Source organism: Primulina huaijiensis, chromosome 9 (assembly GCF_012295235.1).
Source record: "Primulina huaijiensis isolate GDHJ02 chromosome 9, ASM1229523v2, whole genome shotgun sequence".
Classification (NCBI taxonomy): Eukaryota; Viridiplantae; Streptophyta; class Magnoliopsida; order Lamiales; family Gesneriaceae; genus Primulina; species Primulina huaijiensis.
The window spans coordinates 1,331,854-1,355,883 of record NC_133314.1 but is presented as its reverse complement, the minus strand read 5'-3'; the positions used below and the strand labels follow the sequence as shown (position 1 = coordinate 1,355,883).

Sequence of the window (24,030 nt, the reverse complement as noted above, 5' to 3'; positions counted from 1 at the left end):
AGATTAAAATCCTTTACCATCAAATTTAGTTTCAAGATATATGATAAAGCAGAAACAATATACGTTCAAACTTGCTGGTATTTTACCAGCAATGTCGAGATTGAATTCTTAGACAATATAAACTCTTCAACTCATATTTTCATATCTCATGCTGCCGCTGCATCTTCACTGTTTGTATCTTCAGTCTGTATGTCAGGGAGTGTATCAAGATCCGAGCCGACATCTTCGGTGTCTTTCTCATATGAGGAATCTGATGAATCGGATGAGTCTACTGAATCCTGCTGAATTTCTTGGAGATTTTCGGTCCCTTCAGATTCCGAGATTTTGGTTTCATCAGGACCTGTTGAGTCTGAGTCTAAATTGTTATCATCCACATTCAAGTTAGAATAGTTGGCCTTCTCTGAATCACTATCTTACAGGTTCAAGTCGTCTGCAGATGTATCTAAGGTGAGAATTTCAGGAACATATTCTGATTCAGACTCGCTCGTTTCCGAGTGATGATTCGACCACATATTTTCCTCGTTTTCATTTTAAGTCACATTTGACTCTGTATCATCTTTAATCATTTCACCTACTTCTACTTCCAACTCTTTCCTCTTCTCACCTTCATCAGGTTCCTCGCTAGCATTCTCTTCCAATCCATGTTCAAGAATGTCCTCAACTTGTTCATTTGAATTTTCGTCATGTTCATTCTCATTTTCCATACCATCCATTCGTGTTTCATGACTCACTGCACTAGAAGCATCATCGGCCTTGTAATGTTCCTCACGTGACTCATGCGAATTCGTATCATCTCCATCACGATCTGTTTCCTCCACTGAACTTTCCTTCTCCATTTGATCATTAATATCTTCCGAATCTTTTTATTCGACATTTTCATCCTCATCACCGTCTTCCCCCTCCCTTTTACCATCAGCAGAATTTTCTCGTTCAACTTCATCATCATCAAACGTCTCATCTCCACCATCCATCCCTCCACTCTCGTTTTCTTAATCTTTCTTCTTTTCTATCCCATCTTCTTCGATATGCTTATTTCCTTCTACGTCTTCCACAGTCATTCCCTCCACTCGAGAATGGATGATACCTTTTCTTCCGGGTTTTACAAAAATGTAAATATGACCACTAGCAAGTCAAACTCCGACATGACTTTCATCAAATCCTTTCTTCTCATCGTGAGAAAGCTTCACTTGGTATATTAACCATTAGCAGACACCAAGGAATAAACATAATTGCCAGACGTGCTTAACCTTGATTTCCTTCGATCTCTGGTTCGTATTCGGATACTGCCTGTACATAATGACTTCCAAAGAACCGTTCTTTTATCAAGCTATTACCCTTTTCTCACCACCAACTACAACACAACCTGCCACAACATTAAGGAATATTCTTACGGGAAAAATAATCTTATGGACTTGTGGAGTTGTAGAAAACCCGAACCTCGACGACTGAAACAAGAAAATCATGATCTTTCCACTGTAAAGAGCACATGATGATACTAGAAATACAAATTATGTCTCACCGTTTTACTTCTTGAACTTACAGAGCATTAAAATTACACAATTTTCCTGCATAACATTTTGCTGTAAGCTCTGAACAAATATCATCTCTATTCAATATTCCTCCTCTTGTTTCAGTTATGTGTGTGTGTGTGAGAGAGAGAGAGAGACTGTAAAATCTGGCAGTTTTAGTGAAAGAAACAAAAGTTGAGCTCAAATCCAATCAATGAAGAAACTACACAAGCTTGAACATCAAATGCTAAAAACCCATTTCAAGAAATGATTCAATGAATCAAGCAAGTGAAAGGTGCTCTGTTCTTGTATGATACATTCGATCAACATTAATGGTTGGAAGCTGGCTAAATTCTTTCCTTCAATGCTACAACAGACCATGGACACAGATTAAGATTTGGAGTTGGATTCTTTCCCGGGTTCTATATGGAAATTTTTTTTTTTTGGTATTTTGCTAATATTCGAGTTAGTTTTTAAATCATTTAAACTTTCTTTTATTGTTTTTATTTTACAAGTTTAATTTTTTTTATAAATAATATAATATTTAATACAAATATGTTTTGCCACAACAAGTAGTTTAGTTATGATTGGTTTTGCATTACCGGGATATCTTAGACTATAATTGTTTTTAATAAGAGCATATTATGCATGGTCGTTTACACGCACACAAAAATAAAAAATCAAGAAGGGTAGACCAGAAACTAGACAAACAAAATTTTCAAGATACAATAATATTGTCGTCTTATACTCAGATTTATAAAATAAAACAAGGTGAAACTTTCAACAATTACAATTTGTAAAAAATAATACTACAATAACTAAACATGCTATTTATTTAGCACCTATTGTCACAAAGAATACAACCTACACGATATAAATAATCAATGCAATGGTTTGAGGTGGAAAATCTGGCAAGCCGACTTGTACGATCTCTTGGCGGCAGCCTGCTCAAACTTCTTCACAAATGCTTCATTCTCTTCCAAGCTTGTTTGAATGAAAAATCTAATCCACCAAGATGAGCTTCGCAATTTTGCCTATATTAAGTTGCAAGAATTGAAGTATGGAAATGAAACACAAAATATGGTATGTTATATAGTTCTTCTAATCTGAAAGAAAGGTAATCCACCCATAATTACAGTCCATTCCAATCAAACAAGGAGAAGAAATATATTCAAACATTCTTGCAACATACTCCTCACACTTGCACTAGAGAATTACATGCTTATGAGAAATAGTCCATCCACCAAGGATGAAACATCAATGCCTCAACAATTTGGAGCTTACAATTTCACAAATAATTGAATTTCTTATTCTTGGATTTTTACCGGCTATATCACAAAAAAAACTATAGTTAACTATCTGCTGTATTAATCAATGAAATTATTAAATTCTCCATATAGTGAAAAAGAAAAGATTAGGCCAATGGGAATATCTGGTTAAGAGGCAAATGGTATATCAACCAGGAATTTGAACAGTTAGAAATTCAAAAATTCATGCTGATACTATAAATTCTCAGATATTCTATTAGTCTTGTCTATTTATAGCCATCCATGCAGGATACAGGAAACCAGGTTGAAGGAAAAAAGTGGCACTTACAGGGCGACCAAACTTGGACAGCTCAGCCACTTTAGCTTTTTGCTGACCTGGGTACCCTGCAAGCAAAAGAAATTTGGATAAAAGCACTCGTCACCATAATAATGCTATGATCAGGTCCCCTCACTGTTAAACTTTCCTATGTTTGTAAATTATTGTATGCTATACACGAGATAAAAATGTTTTTCACCACCTTGAAATTTAAAATATCTTCTAGTGCTTAGGTTTCACCCCATTCATGACATTTTTGGATCAAAAAATGCTAGAAGGGATTAGAGGAACTTATAAGGTGGCTATCCCCATTTTCAAGTATTTAATAAACTCTCAGATCACTCTTGCTAGAGAGGGTGCTGAATAGGAGATTCCATGGTAGAATAAAAAAAATTGTAATAGGATTTTAAACACAGACAAATTCAAGAAACCAACCAATGAAGTCAGCTGAGTCTCAACTTCAAATATTTCCCTTACGAACAATGTAATTAGTAATTACTAATTAGTCATGGAGAGTTACCAGATAATATAACTAAACCGTCAGCAGATACCCTTGCTAGTTCTGGAACTGTCTTGTTGAGGTATTTGGGTGACAAGTAATCCAGTGCATCTGACACTATGACAAGAGAAAATGACTTTGGCCTGTAGGGAAGAGGGAACTTGATATCAGCCACACGAACAACACCCCTGTGCACTAGACCCCTGCAGTTTGCATCAGCATCATCTAGCTCGTAAGGTTCCACACCCCACGCTTCAGTATCTTCTTCTTTTAATAGTTGTGAGACTATCAAACAGGTCTCAGGACCTACATGCAACACTTTCTTCATGCTGTCGCCATATGCTTTCTTAAGAATAGGGATTAATCTTAGAGTTTCTGATGAGCATGAAACACCACCTGCATACACATGCGCAAGTTAATGAAAAAATGCAGCTTATCTCCACAAAGTCAAAGGAAACCACAAGCAGAATAGAAATACATAAACAGATGAGGAAACCATGCCAAGCAGGAAGTTTATATTTTCATCAACAATAGGAAATATACAAATATCAAATCCATTATAATATGCAGAATTTACCTACGGATATCAACCGATGAAAATCTCATGATCCAAGTAAAATAAGTTAACACATCCTTAGCTTAAACAAATTGAGACTTCCTAAATGAAAAAAGTTGCAGCTGCAGTGATTGCAGGTACATGCAACAGAACATTATATGAGTACGGTTGCGTTGCCTGATTCTGATTCTCTAACAAGGAAATAATGGTACTAAGTGCACTTATTTTCACCATTATGTCTGCCTTTGATTAGTTAAATTAGGAAATAATATTTTCTGGTAGAGAGCCTTCGTTTGTAACTAATACCAAAATGTGCATCCTTGCATCTTAAATATGCAGAATGATAGTGATTTGCATTAGAGGCTCTTGACAAGATAGAGAAAGCTATTTTATATCACGTGCAATTACCATCAACTCTATCAAAAGCAGCTATGCCACCACTCCTGCCACCTGTCAAAAAACAATTTAAAACTTAGATCTCACTAAAACAACGAAATTCACGATCAAACGTTTTCAATGGAAATCATTATTAGAATGAATAGAGGTACTAAGGATAAATGCTAAGTTCCCATTCCGCCAGGACTTCCATCTCATCAAAATTTAGGGGAAAAAACAATTACATAAAAGTTCAGCTAAATAGGAAATAATGACAAAATAAAGTACAATATTATTTGATGAATCTTGCTAGGATATGTGTTGGGTGGGGGTAAAACCAAAAGATCAACGACAGACCTAAATCATGATACACATATCCAACAACCAATAGCACTCCCTGAAAATGACAAAAAAATAAGGTAGCTAATTAGTTTTCTTGCAACAAAGAAAATCAACAAGATAGCGCCTGCCGGCTGGGCCATCATCAGAATTCATAAAGAAATTAAAATTTCGAAATCAGTGGCATCCATCAAACATAGATTACATGATCCACATGAAATACTAATGTTAAAAATTGTATTACAGAGTGTATTTATAGCAATGAAGGAATGTAGGCATGCTTGTGAATGCCAAGATTGTGTACGTAGTAACATAATGCTGGGAAGTGAACTAGTAAGAAACAATTAATGGAAAAACCAATATTTACCACAACAAGAAGACCAATAGATAATATGGGAGATGGGCGAGATTTTGGGTGCAATGAACCCACTAAAGGAATGCTCCCATTATCTGCAAATCGACGAGAAGTATTGGGTCTTCTAGACATTGTTTTAAATTTTTAATACCCTGCAAAACAAGATTTATAGCACTAATATGTAAATATCAGCCTGATTAAACAAGAAATATAATGGTAAAACAATACAAAAAAGCATTTACCATAATAACGCATCTAATTCAACTAATGTATAGTATGAAGATCCCTAAACTAACTAACACGCCTTGCAGCACCCAAAACCCGCGAGGGAGAACGAGATATCTGATCTCATTGCCCAAAACTCCTGGACTAAAAGATTCTTAAATGCACTAGACACAAACACAGACACTCTGACCATCTCAAGCAAAATAAATTTCTGACAAACTAATGGTAAGAGCTATCCAATGCCAACACAGAAGAAACATTCAATGCAGCCAAAGCAGGTCAAAAATATAATACAGTCCAAAAGGTCGAATTACATATAGATTGGCTAACACGCTTTGACACCGCAATAAAATTCCAATATCAATTTCCATTCCTCACCGTCATGCAACCGAAAACAACAAAACAGCTGATTGCACTTAACGAATACGGGATTCTGGTAAACCCACGACGCAGCAGAAACAAAATCAGATTTTAACCAAATAACGAACCAAATTGACAGCTCAACATCTCGTATTTCACTTAATCTTTGAAAAAAACATGAACCCACAACTTCACGAACAGAACGACGTCGCATCTTCCCAACAAAGAAAGGGGACAATAAAATCAATGAACAAGAATTGTACCAGAGCTGTTACCTGGAATGACGATAAGTGGATGTGGGATCTGGATCTGCTCGTTTAATCTCAAGGGAGAGGACAGAGAAAAAAGAGCTAGAATTTATTTCGATAATATTAATTTAATTTAATTTTATTTGACTTAATATGTATGAATTAAGTTAAGTACCATTTAATATCTCTATTAATGGAACTTAAACTTTAGACTAATTAGTGGGAAATTTAATTTGATTTTAAATACGTCGGCAGAAGACACATGATTAGAGTTTTGGACTATATGTAAAGTTGTTATAATTAGAGTAGATTTTTTGTAAGACGAATCAACTATGTCCATATTGATCGAATTACTTTTTTTTTTGAACCAGATGATTGTTATAAGAGTATGTTTCTTGTAAAACGATCTCATGGATCTTTATTCGTAAGACAGATCAGTTTTGCACATATTTACAATAAAAAAAATATTTTTAGTATAAAAAGTAATATTTTTTTCATAAGTAATCTAAATAGAATATATGTCTCACAAAATTGACTTATGAGACTATCTCATAAGAATTTTTATGTTATTTATAATTGAATCTAAAAATCATTCATCGTTTCGAATTAAGACTTACTATCATATCTAAGTACGAGTCATGATAATGAAATAATGGAATTATAATAACCAAATTAATGGATAATTTAGAAGTTGAATTGATTTAATGCAATAATCATATTAAAATTGTTGCTTACCACAAAAAATTCTAAAATTTGGTATTAGGTATATGATATATTATTATATGAAAAATAATTACACGTGTTATATGTATAATTAATCAATAAATTAATAATTTATTATTTTAAAATTTGTATTTTTGATCCAACTAACATATAAATAAAATTGACATAACACTATAAGATTTCTTATTATTTACTAAAAAAATCTTAAAATATTAATTTAGAATTTATTTTTTATTTTGGAATTATTCTATTTTTTTATATAGAAACTTATATATTTTAATAGTTTTCACATTTTAGTTGCATTAAAAATATATATCTAGGTCTATTATTTATAAAGGAGCTTTTGGATGAATGAGAAAAGTTAGAGATGAAATTAATTATGTTTGAAATTTAAGAAAAAATAAACAACAATATGATCATATTTATTAAATTGTCTTAATTATAGTTTGTAATTTTAGAGGGATATTAATTTATTATATTAATGAAACCATTTATTTATATTAGGGTCTTTCAAAAATTATTATCTTATTAATTTATAAAATTATTTATTTATTAAACTAGCTCAAGCCAGGACTGAAAAAATATTGTTTTAGAGATGTTACTGATTTATCGAGTATTAATTTAGAGATTATTTTGTTTTATGAATATTTCGATCATATATGGAAAACATCAGAAATAGAATGAAATATCTGGTGATCCACCATCTTCCCATGAAAATCGAGCTGTTTTGATTTTATTTTTTATTTAAAGATTTTATGTTGTATATTTGGAAGGAAAAATATGATTTGAAGTAGGTGCGGTTTTGGTGATTTTCTCTGTAAGGTCTAGAAAATTCGAACTATGTAACATGACTGCATGCAATCTTGCGTTTTACTAAACTATGTGTTTAATTATTTTTAACACATGAAATGTATGATCATGATATGGATAGATGTTTTATTTCTTGGTTTGTTAAGATTTCATGGATTAGGGCTTTTAACAGTATTTCGCGCTCGAACGAGGGACAGAGACCGGAGACAATTAAGAAAAAAATATTTTATTAAATAATTATTTTTAATTATTTAATACAAGGTGTAACTAAGGGTGATTATCAAAAATGGGCCTTGGTGGTGTATTTTTACTCGTTGGATCATGTTTTAAACCAGTATGCAAATTTTAGAAAGGCGAGAGACTTTTGAGGGTTCGGTCAATATTTTCAAAAACATACCTAAACTAAATATTTTACGGGAGTATTTTTGGGCTTGATGGGACTATATATTTTATTACTTAATGGGCCTAAAATTCTTGTTAATCTCATTATTCTCAATTAAAGGCCGGTAGCACTAAATGTTATAACTAAACCCTACACTCTAACCATAAACCCTCTCTCCTTACATTCGGCCACCCCTCCCCAACCTTCAGCAGCAGCCTCTCGATTTTCAGCAGCCATCTCCTTGGTTTCGCTTGAGCTTTTTCAAAGGATTTCTTCTTTGTCCCTCCGGTGCACGTTCTACGCGTTTGTGTCAAGGTTTTCGAGCGTAAATACGCAAAGGCACGCCCTATATCTCGTTCTTTCTCATCTTTCACACCCTAGTACGTATATTGATTGCATTCACGTGATATGTCATGGATTTAATGTCATGCATTGGTCCTTTATAGTTTTGCATATTCATTTTGCCTTTTTTTGTCATGGAACTCACATTTTGGTGTGGGGGAAGGAGTTGCTAGGGCTTGGTCGTGCAAGGGACGAAATACAGCCTGTTCTTGAAGGTTTAGGTGTTGAGATCAGGTCTAGAGCGTGCGACTTAAGGGTCGATAGAATTCTCGGGTACTTGGTGGTTGAGGTGGCCGATTGGGAGAGGTAAGGAGACAAGGCCGTGTAAGGGACAAACCGTACCATGGTGCAGACCCTGGTGGGTCTGAGTCGTGGTTTAGGGTGGCCCAAGTGCAGCTGGTTGCAACCCAAGACCAGATCGTGAATCCTAAGTTGTAGAAGGGTCGCGCTTTGTGGTGTTCCGAGAGTTTCGCGCACGGCCACATACATGGGACCTTAGGCCTAGGTTGAATCCATCTGGGAGGGTCCAGTCACGTCCTAGAGTGGTCTGGTTTGAGTCTGGTTTGGTCTAGCTTGGGCTAGGTTCGAGTTTATGGTGGATGGTGAGGCTAGGGTTTCGACCTCTATAAGAACCGATAGGTACAACAAGTTTCAACCGTGTCTTGGGGGTCCTAAATGGCTAGGAGCATGTTATTTAGGGTCTGATCGAGTGTGGTTAAGCCATGATTTGAGTTTGGAAAAGTTTGGTTGAGTTACAGAGTAATTCGGGTTAAAACCGGGACCCCGATCCAAGTTTTTACACGAATTACAGAATTTAATGCATGGGCCCGAGTTTACGTCTAGGAAATGATTATAAATATGTTTTGAGGTATATTAGTAGGTTTGGTTGGTTTCGGATTGAAATTTTGAGGTCCAGAGGTAAAATGGTCAATTAGGTTTCTAGGGGCAAAATGATCATTTTGAACCCAGGTCGAGTTAGCAGTCCTGACAGCGCTCTAATCACCAAGATTGCATGTTTAAAATGTATATGTTAATATGAACATGAATTTTTATGAAAATACGAAAAATACGTTGCATGCTTGTTTTTAAGAAAATGTACGTATATGCATGATTTTTATAAGAGATGAATACGATGACATGTTTTTAAAGGAGGAGAGTTGGTTGTGACTCATACAAACACGAACACGAACACGAACATGTAAGGCCAAGTCTCAGTAGAGGTAATACTGTCGTTGATGTCCCCGTCGTCGGGTACCGCGGTTATGCGTAGATGGATCCATCGACTAGAGCTTATACGAAAGGCATAACTAATGATCTGAATTCAATAAAAGAAAACGAATACGTATATGTTGATATGATGAGATATGTTATGGATACGTTTATGCTTTGACATGTTATGTTTAAGTTCATGCTTTTAAGATCATGAAATGTATTTTAATTACAGTACTTTTCATCGTTGCATGTTATGTATATGTTCTTGCTATCACGGTTCAAGTGTGTTGAGTCTTTAGACTCACTAGGTGTGAATGATGGAGGTGGGCATGATGCTGTGGAGGCTGGAGGCGCTAAAAACTGAGTAGGCGGAGCTGCGTGTGTGCACGTTAACCCGAGGACTATACGTTTTTCCGCATTATATGTTTTTGAGTCAGGAGTAAAACAGTATTTATTTTATACATTTTCATCTTTTACTATGTTGATGATTTAGCAGGATTTTGGAGGTTACATTTGTGTTCCTTAAAACCATAGTCTAGGACTTTGGCGCGATTAAAATTATTTAACTGCAGAATTTTCATTTTAGTAGTCGAATGATAATTTTTTTTAACGGATGTGGTTGAGAAAATTTTCGAAACTAGTTTATAAAAAAAAAATTCTAGAAGTATTTTAGCACTAACATTACATTCTCGGTTGATTAAAAGCAAATTATTATGTAAGGTTCGATTTGAAAGACATTTTTTAATCGTGGTATTTTATATCAGGATATATGTGTAGTTTCAGAAGGTTTTTTGCGGATATACGTTTTTTTCAACGAGGAGAGAATGTCTAATCACAAAAAAAAAAATCGTTCGTTTAGCGATGGTTCGACGATTTTTCAAAAACTGAAAAATCGTAGTTGACGATTTTTTAAAAATTCGTCGCTAATTTGCATTTTCCCAAACACCGTGGTCAAATTACGACGGTTAGTTTGACAGTCGCTATTTTAGTGACCGTTTTTATAATTCCATCGCTAATTTATCTACAATTTTTTACAAAACCGTCGCTAAATTAAATTTACCCACGGTTTTATCAAAACCGTGGCCAAGTTACGACGGTTTTTGAAAACCATGGCCAATTTAGCGACGATTTTATCAAAAAGCGACGGAATTATAAAGGCGGCCGCCAATTTAGCGACAGTTTTTTCAAAAAGTCGTCGTTAATTGTGACACAATTTTTTAATTTAATTTCGTCGCTCATTCAAATCAGCGACATTTTTTGAAAAATGTCGCTAATCGCCTATATATACCCACTCTTCATTCATTTTTTTCTAGCGGTTTTCGCTTTTTCTTTCTAGTAGGGCCGATTTTTTTGTCTTTTTTCTCAAATCTCTTGAATTCTAATTATTATAACATGTTTTTTTTTGTTTAATTTTGCAGATCTGATCTTAGGATTGAGCTTTCGAAGTCACGCTTCAAACAAGTTTTTTTAATATATAAGTTCATTATCATATATATATATATATATTAATATGTTTGCGAAATATATTGATCTTACATGTACTATATGTATTTGTATCTATAGTATAATTTGTTAGCATTTGTGTTAGATGTGTAGACGCAATATAAATATTTTATGTCATTTACATATTTTATTGTTAAGATGCATGTGAAATTGTATAACTCTATGTTAGATATTTTATTTATGTATTATTTAATTGTATGTTAGATCTACATATTGTATATAGATAAATGCACTTTGTAAATTGGTTCAGACGGTGTGGTAACCTTTACCGCCACACCATACATTCGTGGAGAAGTTATGGACGGCATCCTCAGACAGTGAGCGAGGAACAATGGGCGACTTGGAATGTTGCTTGGGAAAGTGAAGATTGGAAGGCGAGGGCTTCCAAGAACATAGAAAACAGAAATAGCGAGCCCATAGGCCCAGGGAATGGCACGATAAAGCATATTGCAGGCTTGAAATCATATGCTGAGCATGGAGATATTTTGGTATATAACTAATTTACTTTCAACGTTAGATATTCGACATCATATAATTATATTTATTACAGTAAGTAATTATATTAATGTTATTGTTATTCAATTTTGAATGCAGCGTCGACAGCATGGACGAGACCCTACGTCATGGGAGTTTTATGTCCACATACATAGGCATGTAGATGGGACATTCGTTGACGAGCGATCATGGCGTGTGAATGTAAGTTTCATTTTCAAAATTTGTTTAAGTAATCAAATGTAATAGCTTTTAAAATATTTTTAATTCAAATAAATAATAGAAATTATATTATACCCCACATGAAGTTATGGAGACATATATCGCCGAGTCGTTGACCCCGTACGAGGATGGGACCATTCCGAAAGCTCCCAGTACACATGAGGTCAACACAATGTTCAAGTTAGTGACATGTGAGCCGAAGGGCGGATGTATGGTTGTGGATCGATGACCTCCACAGTTTATCCTGAAGAGATGGCTCCACACCAACATGGAGATTCTAGTAGGGCTGGGGTTTCGATGGCAGCTATGATTCAGGAGACCCAGAAATCGAGGGAGGATTTGACAGCAGAAAAAGCATGGTCGGACGTACTAGCGAGGGAGTTCGAGCAGTCGAAGAAGAACTTCGAGGAGTCGAAGAAGGAGAACGAGTTGTTGAGGACTCTAATGTCTTCTTTGGAAGAGCAAGTACGTCTACTGGTCGCTGGCATGTCTCAAGGAGCATGTATGCAGCCATGCCTTCAGCTGCACGAGAGAGCCTCCCATCCACGCAGCTCCTCCCATAGCGGCCGCTTCACAGCAGGAGGCCGTCCGATTTGTCACCAGACCTTCACCCGACCGTATATCGTTGTATGGACACTATTACTCACAGAAGGGTATTGTGTCATCACATGACTTGGGCCACGACGACGATGATGATGATGGTGATGGCGATGGCCACGACGGTTACGACGATCACGAGACCGAGGCACCATAGTATTTTCTTAGATTTTGTGTATGATTTTTATTGCACATCTTAGTTGACATATCAGACAAATTTTATATGTTTTATATACAAAATTAATTGGATTCAGTTGCATATATATTAGTTTAATGTTATTTTTCGAAACGAATGGTTAACGAAATTAACGAAATTTATTGTGTTTGTTAAATATTAAAATATATTATAAATAAAATTTCAAAAATAAATTTTGATATATAAAATTTAAATATATAATAAATATATGATTTTTTTTTAAAAAAATAAATATAGTAACGATTTTTTTTGAAAAACGGTCGCTAATTTTGCGACCGATATTCTAAACCCGTCGCGAGTCTAGCGACAGTTTTTCAAATTTTAGCGACAGTTTAACAGTCGCTAAAATTAGCGAACATTTTTGAAAAAAACCGTCGCAAACGGTTTTTGAAAAATCGTCACTACACGTCAACGACGGCTGACTTAGTAACAACGGTAAAAAACCATCGCAAACGAAATTATCGTCGCAACCTTTTTTTGTAGTGAACAACTTAGAAACAAAAAATAAATTATTAATACAATATAATCATAAATTAAATGGCCTAAAAATAGTAAATGAACTTAGAATGTCTTTCAATTTAATAAATAATCAAAATTATTTACAAATAAAACTTGATGAAACAATTATCAAAATTTGAAACATGCAGTTTCGGAGTTCAACTCAACCACTTGCAACGAAAGAAACAAATAATTTAATAAATTGATAACAAGGCTTACCTATTTCACCAAAAATTTGAAGTTTTTCAAGAGAATAGTAGCTTAATGTTGACAATGAGGCTTGATAGATACTATCTATATGGGTATTGTCATCATCCACTCAACGCATGATACGTGTGTTGAGTGATGAAACATGATCACTAATCCAAACATCAATGTTGAATGAGCGATCAAGATTTACCCATATAACACACATGTCGTATATTGAGTGGATAATGACATTACTCATCTGGGTTGCATCAACAAATGCGATGGCAATTGTGAACAATGTTTAAGTAAAGGGAATGTATTAATTGATATACAATAATATCATCATTATTTTTATTTCTCAAGTTTCGTTTTGTATTTTTAACTTTATTTTGTATTATATACAATGAGGTTTTGATATTAATATTACTATTATTATTATTATTTTGAAATTGATAGTTTTATTTTTTTAAAAAAAATTTGAATGTGACGGTTTGGTGCGGTTCAAGTCCGTGGTTGGGTGGGTTTTCTTAAGTTTGATCACTCCTAAATTTTAGGAGGATATTTGATTTGTGAAATGATATAAAAAAAAATTGAAATAACACTTATTTTGAATGTATGTCAAACATATCTGAATTACCACTATATTTAACTAAATTAATAAAAGGTCGAATTGAAATTGATCCAATATAAATTCATACAAATAATAAATTAAAATATCTCAATCCAAATACACCATCTTTGTTTATACAATGGGAGTGTGTGGATTTCTTATGTATGCAACAAAAATAAAACTTAATATTGACATTATACTTGTATTTTAAGAAAACATTGCACTAAATAAATTTTTTTTAAAAAAATTAATTTATGATATGGATACTATTACAAAAATTTTTTTAAGAGGATAATTACAAAGTCATAAAAAATTATATGATACCGTCTTACATGTCAACTTTGTTAGACAGATCTCCTATTCAACCCGACCTATGAAAAATATTATATTTATACCAAAAATATTAATTTCACTACATATATAAATCATGTCGACTCGTCTCATAATATAAATCTGTGAGACAGCCAGTTTCGGATGCGATTCGCCCTTTTTAAATTTTTTTTAAAAAATTGAAAAAAAAGAATCGAAAATTTAGTGAAAGAGAAGCGATTACAAGTCTATAAAATGAGAAGTCAATCCCTTTAAAAAATTGAAAAAAATGGATCGAAAATTTAGTGAAAGAGAAAGTTATAACTATTCTATAAAATGAGAAGTCAATTTCTTAAATCCTCAAAATTGTTATCCCTAATTCTCATCTCTATATTATAATTATTTAAACATAAAAAGTATTGTTTGCACAACTATCACTCTATTTTAATTTTGTATTTTTAAAAAATAGTACGATCCGTCGAGTTCACCTTAAGACGGTTTCGATTATGAATTCAGGTCAAATCTGTTGATATGGTTAATCAGCCAGTGATCAACGGGCCAATTTCGATCTCGGTCCGGGTCAGACCGGCTCCTTGACCAGGTCTAGCATATATGATGAGTTATAGGTCAAGTTTAATTATTCAATCCATTTAATATGTTATATTCAGCCTAATCATTTTGTGGATCTTTTAATTATAAAATTAGTAGATTTATCATTTTATATTTCAATCAATGTGATTATGTGAGAACTTCATCATGTGATCGTCAGAGTTTTTTCCGAGTAAATTCGACACTTCTTAGGTTTGTTCACGATATAAATAATAACAATCCAAACAGATTTATTTATCGAAAATTATTGGAGAGACACGTACGTAGATGTCTATATCACTTATATTTTTATGTTTTGGGTAATATTATTTTTCGACGACATCAATATTTATTATCTCAATTTCAATAATGAAAAAAAACTTCGACAAAATATAATTTTTTTAAAAAATCATAAATTATTTTTTTAAAAAAATTTAAAATCACATTAAATTAAATCATACAAGCGGTTACCCTCCCTCGCATTCCCGCACATTGGTAAATATTCTTCTGGAAAATCCTATTATTCCTCCTCCAAAATCAGGGAATTGATTCTCCAACAACAATGAAATCTACTTGCGGAAGTGAATAGTAGCACACTTAGCAGCTGAATTCGTGGCGCGCCGCCGTTTTGGTGTTGAATGGCGGTGGAGTACAAATGTTGCGACGGGGGATTCTTCATTCACATTGCTGGGATCGTGCTTTTGGTGGCGTTTGCGGGCTTAATGTCCGGGCTTACTCTGGGCTTGATGTCGCTCAGCCTTGTCGATCTCGAAGTGCTTGCCAAGTCCGGAACTCCCAAGGACAGGCGGCATGCCCGTAATCTTCATCTTCCCGTCTATGTTCTTTTTGCCTCTTTTTTTTAGTGTTATTGTTTTGAGTTTGAAGTTACCTGCGTGCTGAATTTGTGATTAATCACGGTTGTGGGAAGTTTCTGTGCTGTTGGAGCTTTGTGTTCAATCTGTTTGGGATGAAAATCATACTTAACCTTATCATCTGGAGAGTTTTGGTGCAAAAGATGTTTACTTTGATAACAAAAAAAGGACTTTAATAATGAAATTAGTTTATTATAAAAAAAAATACATATAAAATTTTAACACCAGGAACAAAAAGAAGCTATGTTGCCACCGTCATATCACTCTCCCTCTTAATTTTCCTGTACTCTGATTTTTTTACATTCATGCTACCCTGTAAAAGTTTTTTTTCTCTCTTTTCATGTTAGCAGTGTCTGAATCATGATTTTGATGTAAGAGTTACACTGGTTTGAGTTTGTGTAAAATAAATTGATACTTAAAAAGCAATTGGATATCAAACCGGGACATTTATAGAAGTTAATTGGAATATGGCTGACAATTCTGCCAGTCATTTGGTTGTGCTTCCTTTAATTTTCGGATGCTGATGGTATGGATTTTGATGTTATGGTATCATCTTTTCATAACAGTGAAGATATTGCCAGTTGTCAAGAATCAACATTTGTTGCTTTGTACACTGCTTCTCTGCAATGCTGCTGCGATGGAGGTGAATAGTGAAGGCATTATGCTTCATAAAGTTATTGAATCTTGTCAAAAATGATTTATTTGTCGAGTTATTTTTCCTTTCAGGCACTTCCTATTTTACTTGACGGTCTAATTTTAGCTTGGGGTGCAATTCTCATTTCTGTAACTTTGATATTGCTGTTCGGTGAGGTAAGTCATCTCTAGTTGTTTAACTATGTACGAGTACCTTTCTGTTGAATTTAAGTAGCTTAGGAGCACTTTGAATTTAGTTTGATCAGCAAAGATGTCTTGTACTAGAGATCTACTTACAATGACACTTGCAGGCACCTCTACAAAAGATAAAAAAATGACGATATCGTTGGTCGTTTATTATATGTTTGGGATGAGCACATGATCTTATTGGATTTAGTTGATGATGGAATCAATATTGATGGATAAATTTAGTACGCAAAAATTTGGAAAGGGTGTTGATTTTTGAAGATGTGTCAAAGTATAAGACTAAATATGAGGGAGTCCTTTAGGTGCGGCAAAATGAAAGGATAAATAGTAAAATTGAAGGTTTATATGATGCAAATATCCTAGACTTAATATGCCATTATGATATTGGTGGGGAAACAAAGGTTTGTGTAAAGGGGACAGCCCATTCATATGATTCCTTTAGACGTGCCAAAATGAAAGGATAAGCGGTAAATACGGAGGTGGTTTATATGATGCTAATGTCCCAAGACTTGTTATGTCATTCTTCGATCGGTGTAGAAACTAAGGTTGTTTAAAATGCATACAGCTATAAATGATTTGGAAATAAGGAATCTGTAAAGCCTTTATGTACTAAATATGAATTATACACGAGAAATTAAATTCTTGTTTACTTTCAAGTTACTATTATCGTGGAGAAAATAGCAAGCTTCTAGATGAGATAGGCTAATGATATGCATGAACTGATTATGTCTCACCAGATCATTCCACAATCTGTTTGTTCTAGACATGGACTTGCTATTGGTGCAGCTGTGGCTCCAGTAGTTCGCGTCCTTGTCTGGATCTGTTTTCCAGTTGCATATCCAATAAGCAAGGTACTTGTTTCGTTTTCCATAGATTTCCATAGTTGCATTTTCAGACAAAGACTTATGCAATATATGTTGTCTGATTTCCAGTTGTTAGACTTACTGCTTGGACATGGTCACAGAGCTTTATTTCGTCGGGCTGAATTGAAAACACTTGTTAATTTACATGGCAATGAGGTATGGATGTATAAACAATGAGCATTTGTGGAATCTCTTGTTTTCCGTTTCTGTTGCTTTGTATTTTGTAAATCATGAAATTGTTTTCCTTTAAGTTGATTGCTTGTGCCGCATCTGCATCATTATGCAGACTTTCTTATAAGGAGATTTTTTACTTTTCTGCCTGATATTTCTAAAGCAAACGCTGCTTGTATGCAGGCAGGTAAAGGTGGAGAACTCACGCATGATGAGACCACGATCATTGCTGGGGCACTTGAACTCAGTGATAAAACTGCTGGTGATGCTATGACTCCAATTTCTGAAACTTTTGCAATCGATATAAATGCAAAGCTTGATAGGTGATGCATATTTTGGTATTTAGCCACCATGTTCTCTTAGTTGCTAATACTAACAAGAACATTGGCATTTGTTATAAGGTTCTTGATGAATCTAATTCTATCAAAAGGAAATAGCAGAATTCCTGTCTACTTCGAGGAACCCACGAACATCATAGGGCTTGTTCTGGTACTTGTTCCTCTTTACGTGCAATTTCATCGAGTAAATAGTTACCCTACCTTAAATTCATATCTATTTTATGCTGCACTGCTGCTTGTTGTTGCCATGGTATTGGCTGTTATTCTGATTTTCCATCCGGTGTAATCGAGCAATGATGGGTTATAGATATTGCTTGTTTTCTTGGTTGGTATAGATGTCAACATTTAGAAGAGCTAATAAGTTCAAATGGCCCCACAATAGTACCACTATCTAATCAGTTAATGTCGATTACTTTTGGGGGAAATCTTTTTTTTATAACTATTGCAGTTCAACACCGTTGACAATTTTTTCGCAAAGATTTTCTATATTTCTTAACAATTATTGAAGCCTTGTGCTAGGAAAACACAATTTTGTCAATTGTTTTACATAACTAATCATAAGCCATGTATTCGGGATCTCTCAGATTTGAGTCTTACTATATCTATTCATTTACAGAAACATCAAATATAATGTAAGAATTTCTGCATAAGTTTGTAAAGCTGGTTCGATTAAGTTTTAACTTGAAGATTTAATTATACCATATGCTATTCTTATGATTGTGGTCTTGCTTGCCATGATCTCCATATTATGAAATCTGTTCATATAGTGGCACTTCTTGCTCTAGGTGTACATAGTTTTAAATTACTGAAACTCAAAGCATTTCTTTGAATAATTCCAGCTATGAAGTAATGCATTCAGTTTTTCCCTCATAGTTTTCGACATCATTAAACCGGCCAAATGGCATATTTAAATGGTTGTTCCTACAAGTTCTGGCTAACATAAGATTATCTAAGCAATATATTTTTTTGTCTCTGACCTTGTAGGTCAAAAACTTGTTAACGGTCCGTCCCGAGGATGAAATCCCAGTGAAGAGCGTCACTATACGTAGAATTCCAAGGTATCTTATCAATTTTGAAACTTTGGATATGTAACGAAATTAAATTGACTATAAAAACCAACACACTGCTTCATCAAGATCTTCGCACAGAAAACCATGTTCAGGTATTTGAGGGCCCTTATTTTTTGAATTTCATATGTTTTGTGATTGGTTGTCCAAAATGAGATGTGCCGGTGACAAGTTTATTTACTAATTATTTGTTTGATGCCAATGTATTTTGCTTACAAATTAGTAACAATGCGTGCATCTGGTTACAACAACATTTGGTCCTCTCTCTACACACACACATGGACAATTTTTTGGTTCTTGTTTTATCACTGAATTCATGATTTATACAGACACAATTCTTTTATATTTTTTAATGATGCTTGAACACCTTCATTACATTAATTAGCTTAATATATTGCACCTTTATCACCTGAATGTAAGGATCTTGTGCTTCAGGATGCTTATGAGATATGGTAGAATTGACATAGCTGAAACGTTCTTTAGATAAGAAACTGATAATGCAACTCACTATTGTATTTGTATTATGTCATAGGGTTCCAGAAACCATGCCGTTATATGACATCTTGAATGAATTCCAGAAGGGTCACAGTCACATGGCTGTTGTTCTAAGACACTACACCAAAGGAATGGCCCTTCCTACTAGCGCTGGAGCTTCAGAAAGTAAGTGCTTTTTGGTTTTCCTGATCAGTGTTTTATACCCAGAAACTATTTTTGACTCATAAAGGATAAGGTTGGTTTAGTTTTTTCCATTTTCAGAAAGCGTTTCTGAAAGATGTAGTGGAAAATGCCGGTGTATATTTGATTTTTTTTATGAAAGAGATTTTTTTTATTGTAGAAGTAAGGATGTATTGGGTTAGTCATGTGACATCATATATATTTAGTTTTTACTAGTGTTTGGCTTATTTTAAAACTTTAAAAAATAGTATATTGAGTTGCAATGTGACGTACTAATAGAGTATTATTGTGAATGACAGACATATTAAATTGAAAGTACAATACTTGGAGATCTGAAGATGTTGAAATATTTTTGGGGAGAAGAAACTGAAAATTAGAGTGTAATGTTTGGTTTTATCTTCAGGAATGGAAAGGGGTGAGGGAAAATGAAACCCAAAATGCCTCAAGTGTTTTTAGTTTTCTGGCTGATTTTCTAAAAGACTTTACGAGACGTCATCCAAACTATAGCTTGGTCCGATATAAAATCAGCCTGATGTATAAATAATTTAGGCTCTAGAGAAGTTGGGGCTATGTGTAATGTTTGAAGAAGAAACCATTTGAGTATTTGACAGTTCACTATAATTAGGATATATTCGATACGTGTAGGGTTTTGGATTCAAATTTCACCATGTATTGGTGTTATCCTGTGCTCTTCAAGATTATTGTTCTAGGATGTATGCTTGGATTTAACTTATTATATGATCGACTTGGTTTTCTATCGTAGGGAACATCAAAGATGTGAGAATAGACGTTCACAGTGAGAAGCCTTACCCGGATAAAATTTCCAAAACAAAAGTACCTATACAAAAATGGAAGAGTTCCCCAAACACCGGCAACAATCCTGTCAAGGTTTCTCAAAGGAGCAAGAAGTGGACAGAAAACATGTATTCAGACATCCTGGAAATAGATGGAAGTCCTCTGCCGAAAATCCCCGAAGAAGAAGAGGCCGTAGGAATAATAACCATGGAAGATGTCATCGAAGAGCTATTGCAGGTGAAGTAATAATATATATGTTAAATTCCCTTGGTTCTGAAATGTGTTTTTACCTTGTCTGATTTGAAATCTCCAATGATTCATCGCAGGAGGAGATCTTTGATGAAACTGATCACCATGTTGAAGAATTGTAATATTTTCAGGTTGGACATCACATCAGTATAGTAAATATTACAGAATGTATCTTTGCGAGAAGTGGTTTCAGTTGCAATTTGCATGCCTGTATTGTGTATTACTTGTAATGTGTGTGCAAATTGCAAAGTCTTGTCAAAGAGTTATATTGAAGTGATAAGATAACAAAATAGAGGCCGTTTCAAGCAAATTTCATCTGACCGGTGCTTTAAATTTTTTACTATTCTTGATTTTTTCCCCTACAATATACTTTTTATCAAAGATAATAAAAGCTTTTTTGTTTCTACTTATTTGTACTTGTTCACCAAAAATGCATTTTTTGCTCATTTTTGTATCTTCTTGGATAATGCTTTTCAATTCATGTTTTTTAAAATTACAAATAACTACATTATAAATTTTATGTTGAGATGGAGATGCCAGTTGCCAAACACCATTTTTTTTAAAGTTTAAAACATCCATGTATTAAAAAAATACTGTCATATGATATCATTTTTGCTAATAAATTCTTCAATTGTATAACTAATACAATAAAAAAATCTCTTATAAAATAAATCCAGACATATTTTGCTGAATAATATTCAACCTTAGAGCATATCTTCGCAGACTATATTACAAGAGGAACCTAACTAATCACAAGATCACATTTTCCTCTACATTGCATATGGTGAAAGATGCATATGGCAACTTCTGCATGTAGCTCTGTTCAGCCTCACCCTGAGGAGCATGTGCACTTTGAAAGCTTAAAATGTTGAGCTAGTGGAGTACTTGTTTAGCTCTTTCCATTCCAAACCTGGCCAAGATTTTGTTCACATGAGCCTCTTGAGACAACACCAGTTTCTGTCACGTATAATATCAATTCCTAAGATTCTACCAGCTGGCCCCAAGTCTTTTATTTCGAACTCAGAGTTGAGTTTCCCTTAAAGTTTATCAATGTTTGATCTGTTTTTACTAGCAAGTAACATGTCATCTACGTACAACAACACATATACTTGGCTTCCTGTTTCTACCCCTTTGAAATACTCACAACTATCATGCCTTGACCGAGTAAATCCAATCATTTCCATGAACTGATCAAATCCCAAATACCACTGCCTTGGTCACTGTTTAATCCATGAAGTGACCTTTTTAGTAAGCACACTTCGCCCTCTCCACCTTGTTCAAAACCATTTGGTTGTTTCATGTATATGGTCTCTTGAAGTTTCCCATGCAAGAAAGCCGCTTTCACATCCATTTGATCTAACTCCATATCTGGTTGATTCAGCAAAGCTAATATGGCTCGAATGGAGGTTTGTTTGACTACAGGAGAGAATATTTCGTTGTAGTCCACTCCTTTTTGGGTGAACCCCTTTGCAACCAACCTCGCTTTGTATATGGCTCCTTCTACCCCTGGAACTCCCTCCTTCCTCTTAAAGATCCACTTACACCCTACCAACTTCTGGTTCTGTGGTTTATCAACTTCCCAGGTTTCATTTTTCATCAATGAGTCAATCTCCTCGTCCATGGCATGGATCCATTTGTTCCTTTATTTATAGTTTATAGCTTGTTCAAAGCTCAATGGTTCTTCAATATCAGCAGCAACCCTAAGAGCAAATGCCATTGAGTCAGCATATCCAAATCTTTGGGGAGGTTTGATTGTCCTCCTTGTTCTATACCTGACTAATTGATAGTCCCCTCCTGGCTTGAGTTTTGGAATGAAAAGTTTAATCAATATTGCAAAAGAGAAGGCATATCGAGGCACTATGCCGTACCAGGAACACCTCAACAAAACAGGCTTGCAGAAAGAATGAATCGGACCATTCTTGAGAGGGTGTGTTGTATGCAGACAAATGCAGGGTTGCCTAGAGTTTTTTGGGGCAGAAGCTGAGAATTGTTTGATCAGCCGAGATGTTGTGTTCAATGAGAATGAAATGCCACTAAAGGTGTTGAACACTGAAGTAAATAACAGAGACATTACAGATAGCACTTGGGATATGGAGTTGGGTATTGGCACTGCCCAAGGAGTTCAAAAGGGACATGAAAATGATGGGGAAACACTTGGTGAACTCGATTTTCTTAACCTTGCTGCCCATTTGATTTTCCACCACAACTTTCCAGTCCTTGAAATCTTGCAGTGCTTGATCGTTACTCGAGAGAGTTGTGAACCACACCTTCTGAGAATGGTCATCAATTATTGAGAGGAAATATATGGCTCCACCTTTCAATTTAACTCTTGCAGGTTCCCACAAATACGAGTGTATGTAGTCTAAATTTTCCTTTGTTCTTGCATTTGAGGTTTTGAATTTTACCCTGCAACTTTTGCCAAGCACACATTCTTCACAAAATTTTAGCTCTCCAGCTTTGTCTCAACAAAGCAGATTCTGCTTACTCAGTTCGGGTAGTCCAAGTTCACTCACATGTCCTAGCCTCAAATGCTACAGTCGAGTTTTATCCTCCTTTTCACTCGTAGTGTAGTGTCTGCTGTACCAACAATGGTTTCACCTTCGAGAATATACAAGCCATTTTTCCTTGATCTTTTCACGATGGTCAGTGACCCCTTTTGGACTTTCATAATTCCATCTTCAACCTTGATGTTGAACCCATCTGCATCTCACATTCCAACAGAGAGCAAATTCCTTTTTAAATCTTGAACATACCTCACAGATTTGCCAGCTTCACTCGATATTGCCAACCCCCATGATCTTGCAAGATCTGTTGTTTCCCAACAGTACGCTACCAACTTCTGTCTCATTAAGATCATGGAACCAATCTCGATTTGGACTCATATGAAATGAACAACCAGATTCCATTACCCAGACTTTGTATGTCATTAAAAATGAATATTTTATCTTATAACTTCATTATTCTCACATCATTTTTTTTTATTTTTTAGTTCATATGATCTCTTATATCAATTGTAATTTTTAGAAGGATATCATTAAAATTAATTATAATATATATTTACTTATATGTAAAAAATTGTTATTTATTCATATTATTTGAAATTTAATATTTTAATCATCAATATTTTCCACAATATTGTTAATAAAAAAATGGTTACTCAAGTTGATTCACTATATTCTCCTTAGTCGTATTTCTCTCTTATATTTATTTTCAAATCTATACTCTTATATTTATTTTCAAATCTATATACATTTACCTAATTATTTTGTGAAATTTGTTGAAATTACATAATCTGATATAAACTGATTAGCTTGAATTTTATCTATCTAAACAAGTCAATAATTGTGAAATCAACNAATAGATTTTGATTCAATCTAACTCGAGGATATTACCCTCATGGTAGATCCGATGATTATCATTGTACTAAAAAAAATTTAT

At 34.3% G+C, this 24,030-nt stretch overlaps 2 protein-coding genes, 1 long non-coding RNA gene and 1 pseudogene across 5 annotated transcripts in view; 2 read left to right on the top strand and 2 right to left on the bottom strand.

The window, feature by feature from the left end:
- Positions 1-77: 77 nt before the first annotated feature.
- On the bottom strand, positions 78-1,860 carry LOC140984646 (uncharacterized; annotated as a pseudogene).
- Positions 1,861-2,210: 350 nt separating this feature from the next.
- Positions 2,211-24,030, bottom strand: part of LOC140984804 (probable pectin methylesterase CGR3) — a 72,426-nt gene continuing 50,606 nt past the window's right edge. The window contains exons 2-7 of one of the 2 annotated variants that reach the window (XM_073452438.1): positions 5,229-5,368; positions 4,880-4,919; positions 4,556-4,597; positions 3,613-3,987; positions 3,105-3,160; positions 2,211-2,542 (exon numbers count right to left, since the gene is read on the bottom strand). In XM_073452438.1, coding sequence (XP_073308539.1) covers positions 2,390-2,542; positions 3,105-3,160; positions 3,613-3,987; positions 4,556-4,597; positions 4,880-4,919; positions 5,229-5,348 — 786 coding nt within the window. In that variant the 5' untranslated portion in view covers positions 5,349-5,368 and the 3' untranslated portion in view covers positions 2,211-2,389. Of the gene's footprint in view, positions 2,543-3,104; positions 3,161-3,612; positions 3,988-4,555; positions 4,598-4,879; positions 4,920-5,228; positions 5,382-24,030 lie in introns of those variants that run through there. The other variant, XM_073452437.1, reaches the window with a different exon arrangement.
- On the top strand, positions 11,270-11,936 carry LOC140984409 (uncharacterized). Its single transcript, XR_012176613.1, has 3 exons — positions 11,270-11,509; positions 11,616-11,721; positions 11,822-11,936. It is a non-coding gene; the product is annotated as an uncharacterized lncRNA (long non-coding RNA).
- LOC140984762 (DUF21 domain-containing protein At2g14520-like) lies at positions 15,185-20,907 on the top strand. 2 transcript variants are annotated; one of them, XM_073452377.1, is made up of 11 exons: positions 15,187-15,538; positions 16,161-16,237; positions 16,321-16,404; positions 17,172-17,285; positions 17,367-17,453; positions 17,652-17,791; positions 17,870-17,957; positions 18,791-18,864; positions 19,406-19,533; positions 20,312-20,580; positions 20,670-20,907. In XM_073452377.1, the coding sequence occupies exons 1-11, from the start codon at positions 15,361-15,363 to the stop codon at positions 20,712-20,714; spliced, it is 1,284 nt and encodes a 427-aa protein (XP_073308478.1). In that variant the 5' UTR covers positions 15,187-15,360; the 3' UTR covers positions 20,715-20,907. The 2 variants fall into 2 exon arrangements, with proteins under 2 accessions (XP_073308479.1, XP_073308478.1); XM_073452378.1 differs by lacking the exons at positions 20,312-20,580; positions 20,670-20,907 and adding an exon at positions 19,848-20,305 and having other exon boundaries at positions 15,185-15,538.